Source organism: Heteronotia binoei, chromosome 21 (genome assembly GCF_032191835.1).
Source record: "Heteronotia binoei isolate CCM8104 ecotype False Entrance Well chromosome 21, APGP_CSIRO_Hbin_v1, whole genome shotgun sequence".
NCBI classification, from domain to species: Eukaryota; Metazoa; Chordata; class Lepidosauria; order Squamata; family Gekkonidae; genus Heteronotia; species Heteronotia binoei.
The window spans coordinates 175114905-175133174 of record NC_083243.1 but is presented as its reverse complement, the minus strand read 5'-3'; the positions used below and the strand labels follow the sequence as shown (position 1 = coordinate 175133174).

The 18270-nt window shown below is 45.0% G+C and overlaps 1 protein-coding gene across 2 annotated transcripts in view; it reads left to right on the top strand.

The window, feature by feature from the left end:
* Window positions 1-9066: 9066 nt before the first annotated feature.
* PTPRN (protein tyrosine phosphatase receptor type N) overlaps window positions 9067-18270 on the top strand; it is a 48873-nt gene continuing 39669 nt past the window's right edge. The window contains exon 1 of one of the 2 annotated variants that reach the window (XM_060262017.1): window positions 9067-9276. In XM_060262017.1, coding sequence (XP_060118000.1) covers window positions 9168-9276 — 109 coding nt within the window. In that variant the 5' untranslated portion in view covers window positions 9067-9167. The remainder of the gene's footprint in view (window positions 9277-18270) is intronic. The other variant, XM_060262016.1, reaches the window with a different exon arrangement.

The window sequence follows — 18270 nt, the reverse complement described above, 5'->3', positions numbered from 1 at the left end:
AATGCTATTGCTTTTAATATACTGATACTTAGTTTCTTAATCTATTGGTAGTTTCATAAAGTTCAAGGTGCTGGTTATGACGTTTAAAGCCATTCACAACTTGGGAACCACATACTGGATGGACAGCCTCCTCCCATGGGCACCAAGTATGGTCATTGGGCAGCCATCTGTTAGCTACCCCATCACTTAGAGTGGCCTGTCGGACACTGGCCAGAGCCTGGGTCTTAGGGGCTCTGCTTCCATGGAATGGGCTCCCAGAAGAGATGAGGGAGAGCCTCTCCTTTTTCTGGAGGTACTGCAAGATCTGCTAGGGCTTTGTAGGGGGTTTGAATGGGAGGGGGCATCTTTTTTGCGGGGGGGGGGGAGATTTGCGGTTTGATATTTTATTTTGGTTTTAACTATTAATGTAAGAAGCCTTGGACCACAAGGAAAGACAGGATATGTATGTTTCAATAAATAAATGACTTGTATTCTGGTATTAAAGAAGGAGAAGAAGCATTTTACTTGTTTAGGCCTGCTGCTTAGGAATGTTCTTTAGTTGCCCTAATGTGTGTGTGGGGGGGGTATTAGTTTTTGGTGATGGAAAGTATAAAGGTTTAATATACACATAACTTAGGAGAGCCAGTTTGGTGTAGTGGTTAAGTGTGCGGACTCTTATCTAGGAGAACCGAGTTTGATTCCCCACTCCTCCACTTGCAGCTGCTGGAATGGCCTTGGGTCAGCCATAGCCCTGGCAGAGGTTGTCCTTGAAAGGGCAGCTGCTGTGAGAGCCCTCTCCAGCACCACCCACCTCACAGGGGGTCTGTTGTGCGGGAGGAAGGGAAAGGAGATTGTAGGCCGCTCTGAGCCTCTGTCCTGGAAAGGGCAGCTGCTGTGAGAGCCCTCTCCAGCCCCACCCACCTCACAGGGTGTCTGTTGTGGGGGAGGAAGATAAAGGAGATTGTGGGCCGCTCTGAGACTCTTCGGAGTGGAGGGCGGGATATAAATCCAATATCTTCTTCATCTTCTTCTTCTTCTTCTTTAAGAGCAGTCTGCAGTTTTGGTTTTCCAGACTGAATGATGATATGAGTACAAAGGAAATGGGGCAAAAAGTCACCCCTAACACATCCCTGATCCTGCCAGTCACCTGCTTCTAACCCTGTATGCCATTTATTTCCAATACACGAATTCTTTCCTGAATAAATAACAAGCTAGCTGTGATGCTTCTTTAATGCAGAAAGCAGCTCAGTGTGCTATTGCAGCCAGCCTTCTTGGAGCGTTCCCCAGCAGTTCCAGCCAACCCCTGTATATATACAGAATAGCCCATACCATACCTGCTTGCGCTTGGCTGTTTTTCTCCTAACTTTTATTGAGAGTTTTCTTTTGCTTTTCACAACATATTTTATCTCACAAATGTTCCCTTTGAGTTTTTTTTTATCTAGCTGTCACAAACAGACCTGCTTTCTCTGTTTCTGGACAGCATTGGCCGGGGGAGGGGGGGGGGAAGAGAGAAATCTTCCCTGTGTAGTCCAAAAGGTGGTAAAATGTTTTCAGGTTTTGTTCTTCAAGCTACAGATGAGTTGGAAAGAAACGGAAAAAGCTAGCAATTCCTCATTTCTCTTAGAAATATGATAGGTTTTGTGTGAGTGGTGTACTATAGGTTCATAAAGTCACATGTTTGAAAGTGTGCATTGAGGAAAGAACCTTTAGCGTAGCAAGATGGGAAAGTAGATTAAATTAGCATGTAAGGTTTTTTCTTTCAGCCTCCAAAATTATTTATAAAACACTGCTGTGGAATGTGATTTCAAGTGAGCATATTCATGTAAGCTAAGCAATAGGTACTAATCAAGTAGCCTCTTCCTCAGGGGCCCATAAGCTAGTTGAACTTGTGGCTGCTTTTGGAATTTTGAGAACAGGTCGAGGGCACTACCACAAAATGGCTGTTATGGGAGGCAGGTCCAGTCATAAAACATTGAGTGATTCTGAGCAAGCACCTTCTAGAATGGAGGTAGCTCCACCCAAATGGTTACTCGCTCTAGACAGAAAGGAGTCGCTGCTTGGCTCTTCTGAAGCACCTTCTGCTCTCAATTAAGTGGATAAAAGACATGACCAGCTCTTTGCTTTAAGAAAGATGGAAGTGAGCACATTCATGGAGCCTTGATACTTCCCTACAGAACAGAAGGGAAGGCCCAAGACTTTACCAAATGTGCTGAACTGCTTTGGTTAGAGAAGCCAACACAGTCTATCCAGCTGTGTCCACTTACAAATGCTACTAAACACATACCACCTTTCTAGCTTTTATCACTCAAGGCTCCATAATAAAAGCTAGAAGGTGGTGTGTGTTTAGTAGCATTTGTAAGTGGACATGGCTGGATAGACTCCTGGCTTCTCTAGCAAAAGCAATTAAGTGCATTTGTTATTGTCTTAGGCCTTCTCTGTTTTGTGGGGAAGTACCAAGAAGGTGCCAGTCTAACCATCAAATGAAGAGCCTGACTGGATCAGATATGCTTAGTGCAGGGTCCTGTTTCCCACAGTGGCTAACCATTTGCCCCAGACAGCCCACAAGTAGCAGGGATTCCAAAACCATCCCTATTTGCCTCCTAGCAGCTGATACTCAGGAAGATACTGCCTCTGAAAACGAAGCTTCCATTTAGATGTTACAAGTGAGGGACTTGCATGGGGCATCTCATTTTCTCCTGCATCCAACTTACCCACTAGTCCTTTTCCTTTACTGGCAGCCCCCATAGCCTCTGACCTGTTCTTGCTTCCTTTTCTTCCCACCTACCAGCCAACCTACTTTATCTGCCTTCAGCTTCCCCTCCTTTTCCCGGCAACCTCTCCCTAGGAAAAGTCTGGCTGATCTGTGGGGCAGTAAGCATGGTGGCCAGGCCATTGTACAGTCACCAGTTTGGGTAGAGTTGCATGGTAGCTGCTGCCTCCAAGCCAGGTGAAGTTGTGCGGATAGTGAGTCTTTGGCAGTTGCTGCCACCTCTCCTCCAGGTCTCCTAGTTACCTAGGACCTAGCCTACACGCAGCTTTGCTTTACAGAAATCAAGGCTTGGCAATGGCCAATGACTGGTGAGAGCTCAATAGGCATTATTTTGTTTAAGCTACAGGTGTTTCTGTTACTGTGATGAGTTTTAATCCCCCAGTCTGTTTTGTTTTAACATTTCAGATATTTCCAAAACGCTGGAACTTCCTTCAGATTTGTAGCGAAACTTCCATGGTTTGTTCCTAGCTTCATTTTTGTGGCTTTTATCTATCATATCCTTTGCAGTCAATTTGGATATTGATGATGATGAGTAATAACTGACAGGCAAGGAAACCTGAAGGACTTGCAGGGGCATTTTATTTTGTGCAGGGGTGTGGAGGATTCAGGTTGGCAGATGGATATAAATACAGATGTTGCTTTTGAATGGGTATAAGTCCCCCCAGATGTTACCTGTCCAAGAGTGCTTAAAGAATTAGCTGGTGGAGCAATCATATTCAGGGCCTCTTGTAGTATGAACTGTCTGCCAGACTATTTGAATAGAGCAAAATGTTGCCCCATTTTTTTTTTAAAGATGCTGTGGAATATTGTACATTTGGAGTTTAGTATGCCGTTTTATAAGGTTCCTTGTGATGTTATCGATCAGCAAATTGGAGGGCTGTGGATTAGATTTTAGGATAGTTAGTTGGATAAGGAATTGGTGGGATAATTAGTAGTTAATGGCTCCTAGTTTGATTGGAGGATAGTATCCAGTGGGGTACTGGGATAAGGAATTGGTTGGATAATTAGTAGTTAATGGCTCCTAGTTTGACTGGATGATAGTATCCAGTGGAGTGCTTCAGGGCTCAGTTTTGGGCACAGTGCTTTTTAATATTTTTTTATCAACAATCCAGATGAGGATATGGAGGGACTCCTTATTAAATTTGCAGATTATGTCACATTAAGTGGGGTAGTGGAAGATAAGAGATAAAATACAAATAAACAATAGGCAGATGTGAACAAGCTGTGGTTTAATAGAGATAAATGTAAGATTTTGCATTTGGGTAGTGAAAATATTAGGAGTCCTGTAGTGCAGAGTGGTAAGCTGCAGTACTGTACGATCTGAGTTCGATCCTGGCAGAAGCTGGGTTCAGGTAGCCGGCTCAAGGTTGACTCAGCCTTCCATCCTTCCGAGGTCGGTAAAATGAGTACCCAGCTTGCTGGGGGTAAAGTGTAAATGACTGGGGGAAGGCAATAGCAAACCACCCCGTAAAAAGTCTGCCCTGAAAACGTAAAAGCAACGTCACCCCAGAGTCAGAAACAACTGGTGCTTGCACAGGGGACTACCTTTACCTTTAGTAAAAATATAATGCACACATGGGAAGGGTGGGGTATAAGTTATAGAATAAATAAGTTATAAGTTATAGAATATAGTTATAGAACAAGTTATAGAATATAACTTATAAGTTATAGAATAAATAAATAAATACCAGATGGAGAATACTCTTCTGGGTAGTAGAGTGCATGAGTGGGATCTTGAGGGTTTAGTGGACTGCAAATAGAGTATGTGTAGCCAGTGTGATGCAGCAAAAAGGCGGCAAATCCAACCTTTGGGGTACATCAATATGTATAGTGTCTTGGGCATGAGATATGGTAGTACCACTGTATACTACACTGGCCAGACCTGATTTGGAGTATTGTCTCCAGTTCTGGAGGCCTTTTTATAGGAAGGTCACAGAAACTTCAGAGCGGGTACAGAGGAGAGTAGTGAGGATGAGTAGGGTTTTGGAAAATAAGGCTGTGTGAACTAGGAATGTTCAGCCTGGAGAAGAGGAGGTTGAGAGGGGTTATGATTACTCTCTTTTTAAGTAGTAAAAGGGCTGTCATTTAGAGAATGGTAGGACACTGTTTCAGTTGATAGTGGAGGATAGATCTCATAATTAATTACTGGTGTGATATTAGGGAAAAGCTTTTTAAGGACAGTTCAGTAATAGAATTGGTTGCCCAGGCATGTTGTGGGTTTTCCCTCCTTGGAGGCGTTTAAGCAGAGATTGGATGATTTTTCAGGGACGCTTTTGGTCATCCTGCATGGTGTGTGTTGGGGGATGGGTGTAGAATAGACCAACTTTTTGATTCTATGATTTTCTTCCTCCCCCCCCCCCCCCTTATTTATTTTTCTCTCTAAAAACCCCCCAGCCTCTCCCCTGCTTCCCCTCCACTGGCTAACCAACTTTTTCCTGCTTGTCTTCCCCTGGTGGTCTCTACCTAGAAGAACTATGGCCCAGTTATTCAGAGTACCTTGTTTCTTCCTGTATCCCCTTTCCCAAAGTATTTTCCTTCTCTTGACAGCCCCCATGTCCTCACCTTTCCTTGATTTCTTTTCTTCCCACCCATCAACCACCTGGACTTGTATCTGCCCCATCTTCTATATTTATTGTTTACTTCATTACACTCCACCTTTCTCCACATGGAGACCCCAAGCAGCTTACATCATTCTCCTTCGTTTTATATTTGCGACAATAAAACTGTGTAGGTAGAGCCAGTTATGTATCCTCAGCCTTGAGCTTCCACGGCAGAGTAGGGATTTGAAACTGGGTCTTCTACATCTGAAACTAACCTCCACCACACTGGCATTTGTGGGGTGGCTACTGTTAAACAATAGCAAACAGCTGGGCCTGGATAAGTCATACAACTCAGGTAGTACCATGTGTCATGATCTTGGGCCTAGTGAGCCCTGCAGGCCCCAGGGAAGCCTGCTTAGGAGTTACTTGGAAAAGCCTACATCTCCTAGGATCCCTTCTGTCCCTCTGATTGGGTAGCGAGGGTTTTGGAGGGAAACAGGCCCAGAGAGGGGTGGGACCTGGGAAGCGAATATATAAAGGCCAAGCCCAGGAAGTGGGTGTTCTTTCTCTGGAAGGCTGAGCTGGAGAGCTTGAGCAGGGGAAAGCTCCCTCACCCAAGGCTAGGGGTGAGCGTTGGTATTAGGGCGTCTATAGATAGACGCATTAGGGCATTTGTTTATTTTCCCTTCACTTTTTTACTGGTTAATGCACCTTGTTAATTTATATTGCACTAAAATAAACCTTTTGTTGTTCACTCTGCCTGGTCCTCACACCTGTTATTTGGCCTAAGCTACAGGAGGCCTGAAGGACTTGGGAGGGTACTCTGGGCCTTCTCAAGGGGAACCCAGAGTGGTGGCAGCAATTGGTAATACCCCCCTGAGTTGTGACACCATGTCACCAGGTGGTTTCAACCAGGCCCTGCCCTGATGAGCAAAAACAGCCCCAGACGGGCTCTAGGCCTTCCCCCTATCTTTTACTGACAGTAGCCAGAGTTTGAAGTCTGACAATACTGCTACAGTTGCCTAGCAACTGCCACTGAAGGAATTTCTTTATTAAAGCGATAGGTGCTGTTCATTATTTGAGGTGGGGTTAACCCCCAGTGCATTTTTTTATTTCAGGTTTTTTTGCAAATCTGGAATATTTTTCAGATGTATAGAAAGAGCTGCCTTATTTGTTCATGGCTCCAGTCTCTGGAATTAAGATTTGATTAACAAATTTGATCATGTTGAGAAATATTGACAAGAGGGAACCTGCAAGAAACTTTCTGGAGTGGCCATCCTAGATGAGATTGCCCACTCTTGAGAAATAGATATATAAATGATGTTGATATTGATATAGATACTGTTACTGAACTAACCTCTGGATTTGTCTGATCTATTTTTAAGCCCGTCAAAGCTTGTAATTATCCCTTTATCTAGTGACAGTTCTAGAAAGTACTGCAGTCTGAGCTCTCTGCTCACAACCTGAGTTCAATCCTGGCGGAAGCTGGGTTCAGATAGCTGGCTCAAGGAGAAGTGTAGGAAAATCAGAATCCCCTCCTCTACACACAATGCTTGTGTATGTGTGTGTCCTGATACAAGTCTCTGGAAGACTACTGGTTTTGCTGGAGAAAATGAAGTTAGCCATGAAGCAAGATGGACAAGTGTCCACTTTTACAGATGGTTTCATCCTGGTTACTGGAGTCTCAACGCTGATCCTTATCTGCTGGTCCTTACAGAGTCACAGGTAGCTGTGTTGATCTGAAGCAGCAGCACAAAGTTTGAGTACAGTGGCACCTTTAAATTCAAGGTATAAACTGGTCAAACTTTATTATACTGTAGCTTATAGCAAATTAACTTTGTTATTTGTGCAGCCCAATAACTATGGGTGATCTAGCCTGCACTGTGTTTTCTCTGGATATTTTTGACTTTCTCGTTGTGCCAGCCATTTATTTGCAGTCTATGGAATAAGAGAGCAAACAAGAACGATGTGGCACAGTGTGACGTTTCCAGGGTGCAAGGATTGCGATATAGGTGTTATTCAGTGATGGAAATGTACTACAGCAATGGGGAGAAAGCTGCTTCTGCATTTTGACCCAGGCTTATTAGCAATTATTAGGAGCTCTGTGACGCAGAGTGGTAAAGCTGCAGTACTGCAGTCTGAGCTCTCTGCTCACAACCTGAGTTCGATCCTGGCAGAAGCTGGGTTCAGATAGCTGGCTCAAAGTTGACTCAGCCTTCCATCCTTCCGAGGTCGGTAAAATGAGTACCCAGCTTGCTGGTGGGAAAGTGTAGATGACTGGGGAAGGCAATGGCAAACCACCCCGTAAAAAGTCTGCCGTGAAAAGTCATGATGTAGCGTCACACCAGAGTCGGAAACGACTGGTACTTTACCTTTTTTTCTTAGCAATAGAATAATTAACAGACATTTTCACGTTACTGTTTTATTGGTTTCTCATGCTAATGCACAGGGCTGGCCTATGGGCTAATGCACAGTAGGCACTGGCCTATGGGCCTCCATGCCTTTAGGGGCCTTGGGCTGGTTTCCCCCCCCCCCTTTCACCCCTGCCTGCAGCCCTCCCAGCCAGCAACTGAGCCGCTCTTTCCCCAACTTGCCTGGTGTGGCTGCTGCTGGCATCGTTGCCAAGTTTGCCCCTTTCTGCCTCTCCCATGCAATTTTGTCAAAGGGGCTTTTGAGAAAGCGCCTGCACGTTGCAGTGGGGTGGGTGCTCCAACTCAGATGATTTGTGAGGAGGCCCCCAAGATTTTGATCGCCTAGTGGGCCTCCACACAGCTAATGCAACCCAGATCAAAGGTTTTCTGAATTCATTAATTTTACTATTCTGCTATTGGATTTTAACTTTGTACCGCTTTGCATTCTATATGTGGCTCTGCTTACTTTACCTCATTCCTTGTCTGAAGAAGTGTTCAGGTGCACGAGAGTTCATGCACACGAAAGCTTACATTTCAAATAAAAGTTTTTTGGTCTTTTAAGTGCTTCTTGACTTCTGCTTTGGTTTATTCCTTTGACAGCCTCAGGTGTTTTCCTGGGTGTGGATGGAGGTGAAGAGGTGGGATTTTGATAGTGTACTTGGTGGGTTCCCTGAATTATGCTGCTTGTATTTTGGCATTACAGGGAAGACCCCACACACTCTTAATCACATTATCCTCACAAAGATGCAGAAGACAGGTTGTGGGTGACGCAAAGACATACTAACTGTATTCGAGATAGCATGCGTTTGTCTGTTGCAGGAAAAATACATGAGACTTCGAAGCCCCTTAATTGCGTCGTCCAGAGGAGCTGGGGATTTATAACATAGCAAGGCTATTTTGGGTTGCCGCGGGGTTTTTTTTTTTTTCCCCGTTTCAGAAAGATCGCGGTGGAGGTTTCTGTAGTATGCAGCCCAAACCTAGAGTGTGGTTAAAACGCTTGCCTGCGGGAGGTGCAATTCTAAAGCCTCGCGAAGTAATCTGTTGTTATCTATAAACCGTCATCGACGAGAGGCGTGCCAACCGGGCATTGTATTGCTGGAGCAATTGGTTGAAAGCGCGGAAACCTGAGTTTGGAGGATGAGGCTGGCAAAAAAAAAACAAACCGGGCAAGGTCTACCGAGAGGCGTGGCCAAGAGTATAATAAAGTCTGCGGAGGCGTAACTTGCAAAAGTAGGGTGTGACCATGGACCATCTCGATTGGCTGGTCGTACAAAGGCGTGTCGTTTTCTCCTCGCAGCGATAGGCACAAACGCGTGTGTTTTGCATGCTTATCGAGATTGGCTAGTTTGGGGAGGAGGCGCGTGTCTCGGCGCTGGTCTGGAGGGGGCGCTGATTGCCGGGTTCGGGATGGTGCAGCGGCCGTGGAGGAGGTGGATGCTAGGGCTGTGAGCGGGGGCACCAGCCGGCATGGGGCGGTGGCGGAGGCTGCTTCGGGCGTTTGGCTGTTTCCTCCTGCTGTGGCTGCTGTTCCTTGGGCCCGGGGCTGCTGGGGAGCGCCCACTGCAAGTATTGCACGGTGAGACGCGGGCACGAGGGATGCGTGGAGACAGGCAGAAACGGGGGGCGGGAGTGCACGAGAGTTCAGGTGCTCTTGGTAAGGCTGCGGAAGCGGGAGGCTCGGCCTGGGATGCTGAAAGCGACAGTGGGCGGGGTGAGTGGGCCTGGGAGAGCTGTGGAGCCAGCCCCCCCCCCCCGCCGGGTCACTGGCTCCTCTTCCTCCCTCCTCTTCTTGCGCTTCCATATGGCAGGATGCAGCTCTTTCCATGCAAGCCCCGCTACGGGCACGAGGGATGCCTTGCAAACCCTGGGCTCTCCCAAATCAAACTGTCTGCTTTCCCGCCATTGGAGATGCAGAAGTATTTGTTTTTGAGGAGAGGAGCCAGAGTTTGGAGTCGTCGAGGAGGGGAAGGGGAGGCACGCTTGCTTTGAGGAGGGGTGGCGGAAAGGCTTGCCCCGTGGCCCTTCCTATACCTCGGTGGTAGGGTGAAAAGGGGAACCTTGGCCTAAAATGGAGTGTATCCATCCTACCCTGCAGCCGTGCCTTTGGGAAAAAAAATCTCTTCCCTCCTGTTGGGCTGTGAAGGCTCCCGAATAGCTGCATCGCTTCCCTTGCTCCTCAGGAGCCGGTGGGTGGTGCCTCTCTTTCCCGCCCCCTCCTGCTGTAGATGGATGCTCGAGTGCCCTCCCCCCATCCCCAATTCTCTTTTGGCATGGGAAGAGAATTGGGGAGGGGGGGGGGAGAAGTGTACCTAGTGTAGCTTCAGCCCCCGCAAAAGTGAGGTCACCGTTTTGCGTGGCGGCCTGTCATGTGCGCGTCACAGGCTTGGCTGGCTCCGTGTCCCCTACCTCCCCGGCTTCCTTCTGCTCCCGAGCCGCTCTTTTCTCCCGCCCTGCTTTTCGTGTTTTCCTCCTCGATTCAGTCACTGACGTCATTCTGGTCAGGCCTTTCTCTTCATCCCCCCTTCCAAGCCTTTCCCGGCTGCCTGTTGCAAACAGGAGCTGAACCCGTTTTAGGAGGGCTTTGTGGGATTTTTTTTTTTTTACAGCCTGGAAAGATAGAATGGGGACAGGGGTTCTTTAATGCTCTCCTCTATCCTGCTTCCCCCCCCCCACCCCCCAATACCTGTGGGTGTGTACACTGATGCCTTCTCTAGACAACTGCTTATGGGTTCCCACTTCCTTATTGATGTGCCTGATTTGCAAAATGAATCCCCAGGTCACTGTTCTGAGGCTGTTGTGGGAAATTTCTAAACCTGGTGAAATCATAGAGGCCAGTCAACGGCTCCTTTTTATCTCCTGCGCCTCAGATTCCAGCAAATTATTTATTTATTACTTTTCATTTATATCCCGCCCTCTGCGCAAGCGGACTCAGGGCGGCTTACAACATTATTTGCAAAATGCAAATGCAAAATTTGCAAAAATGGCAGCTTCCTGTGGCTGTTGTCAGTTTGCTTCTTTAGTTCTGAACTGGAAGTAAAACATTTGGGTATGTGTCTATAACAGCTATCCCTTCTAGAACAACTGTGAAGACTTTGGACATGGGCAGCCCTGTTCTGAGACATGCTTTCCCTAACCAGGCGTTTAGAAAACCAAGATCTTCCCTGCCTTTTGTAGGCAGTTAGTGGATGAAACTGCATATTCTGTATTCAAAGAGGAGGTGATGCCCTGCCGTCTTCACTTTTACTTGGTGTGGTTACTTGCCTCATAACTTTTTAAGTGTTGGAGAAGATACCCTTTTGCCGAGCTGTTTCCAGCTGTATGGGGTATGGCGGCTGTCTTGGAGAAAGTTTGATGATGGAAGGGAGTGTTGCAATGGGAATGCTTCCTCCCTCAGTGGTTCTGCACTATGGCAGCTTTAGGGAAGATAGTAGAGTGGCACAGCAGTGATGGTAGAGGCAAGCTTGACCAAAGTGTGAGAGGTTTGCCTGGGCAGTATGGCCTGTTGCAGAAGGTGAACCAGAATAACAATGTGAAGATTTTAGTAATAGTTGACTGGTGTGCATGAAGGAGGAAGACCAGATCATAACGTTGAAAGGTTTTCACCTTTTCATGAAGTGTGCTATGTCTCACACATCACAAGATGGTTGGTAGGTTCCAGAGGGCAAAGCCCCATGCCTGACATTGGAGTGGATGCTTTGCTGGGTTCTGGTATTTCATATCCCCAGGAGTGTCCTCTGGGAAGGTGGATCTTTGGCAGGAGGATGGTAGCCTGAGACCAGATCAGGGCAGTGAAGATCATGAATTAGGAGAGGGGCTGGAGATTCTGTTTTTCAAGTTTAAGTGACTGCTGGCTATTAAAATATTTAAAGCCAGAAATAATTTACCTTGCTGTTGTCTGTTCTGCTGAAGCCTAATTCTTTCTACCTCTTCTAATGAGTTGTTAAGTATGGATGGAAGAGCTTCTGGTAGCCAGAATTAACATTTGCTAGCATAAAGATGGTATATTTATAGTTTTATTGTTCTGTTTTGATTTGCTGATTTTATTGCATTGTTTTTAAATTTAAATGGTAGGTTTTTAATTGTTGTTCAGTTCATGTCGTGATCCTCCCTGAGCCCATTATGGGAAAGGGCAGAATATAAGCCTACTAAATAAATAAATATTTTTTTTCTTGCTGCTAAAAAAAAGTCCTATCCTAACATTGGATTCAGATGGACAAGGTGTATATTTACTTTTAAGTCTCCTATAGAACATAAGCCTCATTAGAGCTCTTGGAGCAGCAGTTCTGCCCTGCCTTGATTTCCTTGGTGTAGCTACCTGGCAGAATTCAGCCACTAATTAATTGCAAATTCAGTATGCAGTCTGACAATATGCTAAACAATTTATGCTGTTTTCAAAGATTCAGCAAAAGCAATGGGTGTTACCCATTAGCCTAGTGGTAACTTAACATGATGCACGTAACTATTTGGCAGGGAAAATTCAATCACCTTACCAAGTGGTGATTAGAGGCTAACCAAATTTCTGCACCTGCTTAGAAATCCATGGAAGCTGCAAAGCGATAAGATGGACAGGCCATTAATAGCTTGCCAACTGGTTAAATGCAGAGTGGCAAGTTTCAAGTTGGTATTTCAAGTCCTTATTCACTCAGTGAAACAATATAATCTCATTTGTGGGACTCATACTTCATTCAGTTTTGGCAGAAATGGTAATTGGAGGCAGTGCTGTCTAGGTTAGCTTTATTATTCTATTAATACCAAAATACTTGGGAACAAGATTATATACAGGTGTGCTAAGATGCTGAAATGGTGGGGGGGCAGCCCAAAACGATGGGGCCAAAATGTGAATCATAGAGTTGGAAGGGACCTCTAGGGTTATCTAGTCCAAACCCCTGCACAATGCAGGAAACTCACAGACACCTCCCCCTAAATTCACAGGATCTTCATTGCTGTCAGATGGCCATCTAGCCTCTGTATAAAAACCTCCAAGGAAGGAGAGTCCACCACCACCCGAGGAAGCCTGTTCCACTGAGGAATCGCTCTAACGGTCAGGAAGTTCTTCCTAATGTTGAGCCGGAAACTCTTTTGATTTAATTTCAACCCACTGGTTCTGGTCCTACCTTCCGGGGCCACAGAAAACAATTCCACACCATCCTCTATATGACAGCCCTTCAAGTACTTGAAGATGGTGATCATATCACCTCTCAGCCACCTCTCCAGGCTAAACATCCCCAGCTCCTTCAACCGTTCCTCATAGGACTTGGTCTCCAGACCCCTCACCATCTTCGTCGCCCTCCTCTGGACCCATTCTAACTTGTCTATATCCTTCTTAAAATGTGGTGCCCAAAACTGAACACAATACTCCAGGTGAGGTCTTACCAGAGCAGAGTAAAGCGATACCATCACATCACGTGATCTGGACACTGTACTTCTGTTGATACAGCCCAAAATTGCATTTGCCTTTTTAGCCACCGCATCACACTGTTGATTCATGTTCAGCGTATGATCCACTAAGACCCCTACATCCTTTTCGTACATACTACTGCTAAGACAAGTCTCCCCCATTCTATAACCATGCATTGGATTTTTCCTACCTAAATGCAGAACTTTACATTTATCCCTGTTAAAATTCATTTTATTGGTTTTAGCCCAGTTTTCCAGCCTGTCAAGGTCATTCTGTTTCTGTCTTCTGTGTTTGCAACCCCTCCCAATTTAGTATCATCTGCAAATTTAATAAGCATTCCCTCTATTCCTTCATCCAAATCATTGATAAAGATGTTGAACAAAACAGGTCCCAGGACAGATCCTTGAGGCACTCCACTTGTCACTCCTCTCCAAGAGGATGAGGAACCATTCACAAGCACTCTTTGGGTGCGATCTGTCAACCAGTTACAGATCCACCTAACAGTAACAGGATCCAAACCACATTTTACCAACTTGTCAACAAGGATAGTATGTAGAACCTTACTGAAATCAAGATAAACGATGTCTACAGCATTCCCCCGATCCAGCAAGGTAGTCACTTTCTAAAAAAAAAAAGAGATCAGGTTAGTCTGACATGACTTGTTCTTGAGAAAACCATGCTGGCTCTTAGTAATCACATACATTCTTTCTAAATGTTTCAGGACCGACTGTTTGATGATTTGTTCTAAAACTTTTCCAGGTATAGACGTCAAGCTGACAGGTCAATTGTTACCCGGATCCTCTTTTTTCCCCTCCTTGAAGATGGGGACAACATTCGCCTGCCTCCAATCTTCTGGCACCTCTCCTGTTCTCCAAGAATTTTCAAAAATAATAGCCAGAGGCTCAGAAATTACACCCGCAAGCTCTTTTAGAACCCTTGGATGCAATTCATCTGGCCCTGAGGACTTAGCTTCATTTAAAGAAACTAGGTGTTTATATACTACCCCAACGCTGATCCTGAAGTTGGAGGCATCTGTAATCTTGAAGATTTTATCAACTTCATTCTTCTTTGGTTACTTTTTTGTGACAGCCATGAATGCAAGGAATATTCTGGATTTGTTCTCTTAAAAAAAAAAGTGAGTCTTTGAGAAACCAAGTTGCTTGGTGGAAAACCAAAATCCAGCTTGTCCTCAGTGGTTTATGCTAACTGTGCAAACATCTGTGCTTATACGATCTTGTGTGAGCCTGAAAAGATGAAGGATACTGACACTCTAGACTCCCTCTTGGCCTCAATGCAGCATTAGATGTGACCTTTAAAAGTCATTTTTACTTACACCCAATTTGATGAGGGCTGAAAAGTTGGACTGATCTGTTTGATTAATGTAACAGAACAGAAACTAGAAAAGGGTAGGGGATTGGAAATTCTGTTTTGAATTACTGTTTTAAATTGCATCTCCTGGCTGTTTTGTTTCATCATGTCCTTTTTATCACAGTGTATAACATCTTGGGGTATTTACATATTGAGCAGCTGTAGCCATGGCCCTTCCTCTTGACAAAGCAATGAGATTGTGGTTTGGGGGGGTATATTCCTCCTCCCTTCCTTTTATAGAGTCAGTTTATGTTCTTTTCAAGAGTCCCAAGGAAGCTGAGTGAGTTTTTTCCTACTTGTACCATACTGGGAATTGAGCCCTGTGTTTGGCGGGGGGGGGGGGGCATTAACAGCTAGGTCAAGCATTTGTAAACAGTGATTTCTCATGGCCTCCCACAATTTGATTTCAAGCCAAATCCTGTTATTAATGGTGTTCTGTATGAAAGACTCCTTAATGTAGCATTTTTTAAAAAGCACCCTAAGGTTTAATTAAATTCATTCAAAAATATCTCTGCAAGCTGGGATGTGGATATACTTGGGGATTTATTCTAAGTTTTAGGGTATACTCTTGAGCAGCTTTTTGATTTTTGTCATTTTGTTATATTGTCTTTGACTCAATATGAGTCTACCAGAAAAACTGAATTTTTATATTTGTTGTTTTCTCATATTGGAGAGGGGAGAGAACTGGAAAAGAAATCTAACCACTGAATACCCTGTGATTCCCTGTAAGCCTTCTTCAGACTGCCAACTGGCCTGTTTTGGGTGCATTGATGACATTTCACAAATGAGGCAGCAGTTCATGACTTGGGAACTTTGAAACGAAAACATTTACAAATAGTTTTGTCTTTGACTTAAGCAAAAGTTCCAAGCAGTCTGGGGGTGGACTTGGGGGACTTAAACCACAAAATATACATTGGGAGGGTGTCTTCTCTTCAATCTAGGGTTCCTCCCATGATCCTGTGAATTAAAGACAAGAGCTTCTAATCGCAGAGGGGGAGACAATCTAGATACCCCTCTTATAAAGCCCATACGAAAGTGAGCAGGATCATCTCTGGAGAATGGCCCTTCAGTCAGGTGTAAGAGCTTAAGGTGAAGGGCAAGAATGGAAGTGAAATAATTTCTGAATGGAAAGGAGGTGCTGTCATTCTACTCTTGCCTCCTAGGTCCTCAGAAAATCCATGTTGGGGTTTCGTCCACTGATCCCACCTGATCTGACATTTTAGGTGGTCCTCTCTGAAGCTACTCACCCTCTTTCTCTCCACACACACATACACTTGAGAAGCACTGACCAAATTAATCAAAGGTACTTATCCTTAAAGAAGCAGTATTGACATAAAGGAGGCACTATAGGAAAGTCTGCTCCAGTTTTCTGCAGTTGCATGTGCAATCTCTGGTGTATGGTGGGGATGCGGCCTAGTGTGGTGGGAGGCTTTGGTATGGCTCTGAGAGTAGACAGGATTATTCCTTGTGGCATCAACAAGTACGGGTTCTCCCTGTTCCCGTTTGCTTGAGAGGTATGAGAGTCCCTGCCAGGTTCTTGGGATCCTAGTAGGGATGTGTGATTGGATTGCACTGCTAAACTAGCTAAGAAAGGTGAACCTGGCCATGATAAAAGGACAATGTCTCAAATGCATGGCAATTTGGAAACTGCTTGAGAGCAGGGGCAAGTGAGATGTGTCCTATCAGTTCTTGACTGTGTTCTACTTTTAGTCTTCATTGAGTGGGAAGTATAGTTTACTAGCTGATTAAAATAAGGGGTAATGTTTTACTTGGGTGGAGGTAAATGGCAGAGCTTGGCATGCAGAAAGTCCCAGGTTCAGTCGCTAACTTCTCCAGTTTTTAAAAAGATCAGGTAGGAAGTGAAGACTCCATGGGAACGACTCTTCCCATCATGCCTACCCTGTAGAAGGGGCTTTGTGAGATTGTCATCTAGGTGATCTCTCTGTGTGTAATTACAGACCCCCTCCCGTTTGGAAAATATATGCTCCTTCCTTCTTTATCGATATTGTGAAGAATGAGGAGCTGCCACTGCTTCCCCCTCCCTGAAATAGCACTGGAATCCATCAACAATCAGGTGGAATTGCAAGTCATAGCCATGTTTGAGTAATCCCAGTCCAGAAAGCATATTTTGTGACTGAAAACTGCCTTGGACCAGGTGTGCTGATAAAGCCAGAACCTTGATGTGCCTGGCTGCAGATTCCCCCTCTCTGGGGGCCTCTGACTCATGCTGGCAAAGACGTCAGTACTAGTGCAACGTGGGTTGGTTGCTGTGGTCTTTTTTGACTCACTGATTTGGCAGCTGTATTGTTCCTTGTAGAAGTGCCTAATTTCCATGTCCTAGCTCCCTCATACCAGGGGGCTAAGACCAAACAGAAGTGAAGGATCTGTGCCCTCCTCTGTCATCACTGGGTCAGATACAGGTGAGGAAGAGGGAGAGACAGTTCTAACAACTCATGATCAGCATTACCAATTTTCCCTTTTTTTCAGCACCTAAAAATAGGGGCAGTTTGTGCACGTAAATTGACACAAACACACAGAGTCCACAAGCACACTGATACCATCTCTGGGAACTACTGTGCCAAGATCTTCCTTCCTTTGTCAACCTCAGTGTCTTTCTGTTGGAATAGTTCCATCATTAACAGTACCTCACTGGAATCCTTGAAAAAGAAATATTTGTTTAGATACTTATACCCTACAAAACAGATTACAGTCGCATTCTCCCCTTTTTCATTTTATCTTCTCACCAGCAGCTCTGTAGGCTAAGAGAGGATGACTAGCTCAAGGTCTCCCAGTGAACTTTCAAGACAGATGAAGATTCAAGCTTGGCACTATACCACACCGATAGAGGGATGAGCTGCTGCTATTGCATTGGCTTCATTTGTGCCACCTCAACATTTCCACTGGATGCACTGCTTCAGCAATAGAGTAACAAGGAGAGTTTGATTCAGAAGGAAGGAAACTGAGCAAGCAGTCACCAATATAGATGCTGTGGATGCTATGTTATGAAGATTTTCATAAAAGTGGTGGATGGATGCTCTTAGGAAAGGCTGTTAATGTTCAGATACCTTGAGGTTGTTGACACTGTAGTACAGGGGTGGGGAATTTTTTTTTCTGCCAAGGGCCATATGGATATTTATAACATCATTTGCAGGCCATAAAAAATTATCAACTTAACAAAACAGTGCTCCGCCAAGGGAGAACAATTCAGGCTGGCAAAATTAATACAAATAATTTTTTTTCTATTTGAAGTCACGTGGAGAGAGCCTAATCTGGTGTGCGCGCACACACACGGCCCGTTGCCCTAGGCAAATGCATAGGTCCAGGGGGGTTTTTTGTAGAAAAAGCCCAACAGGAACTCAGTAGCATATTAGACTACATCCCTTAATATTAGCATATTAGGTCACACTTATTAGCATGTTAGGCCACACCATCTGGGATAATCAAGTGCAAACTGAACTGTGGCAGTAATTTTTCCAGGCCCTGCAGCAATTCTGGCCAGCCGGCCAGGCCCCAGGGAGGCTGCCACACAGTACACATCAAAGAATCTTAAGAGTCTTGGTTATCTAACCAGGCATAAAATTTCCTCCAATATTTTCTTCTTTAGGTTGCCCAGCTAACAGCTGAGACAAGAACTCCAACTCTGCTGTTTCTAGAACTTTTCCCACCAGATCCATTTTCGTGGGAATTTCCTGAGTTTTCCATCTCTGTGCGAAAAGGACCCTAGCTGTTGTTTTAAAATGAGCCAACAAATGTTTCATCTCTTTGGAATATTCCTCCGGAAATATATTCACTAAAAATAGTTCT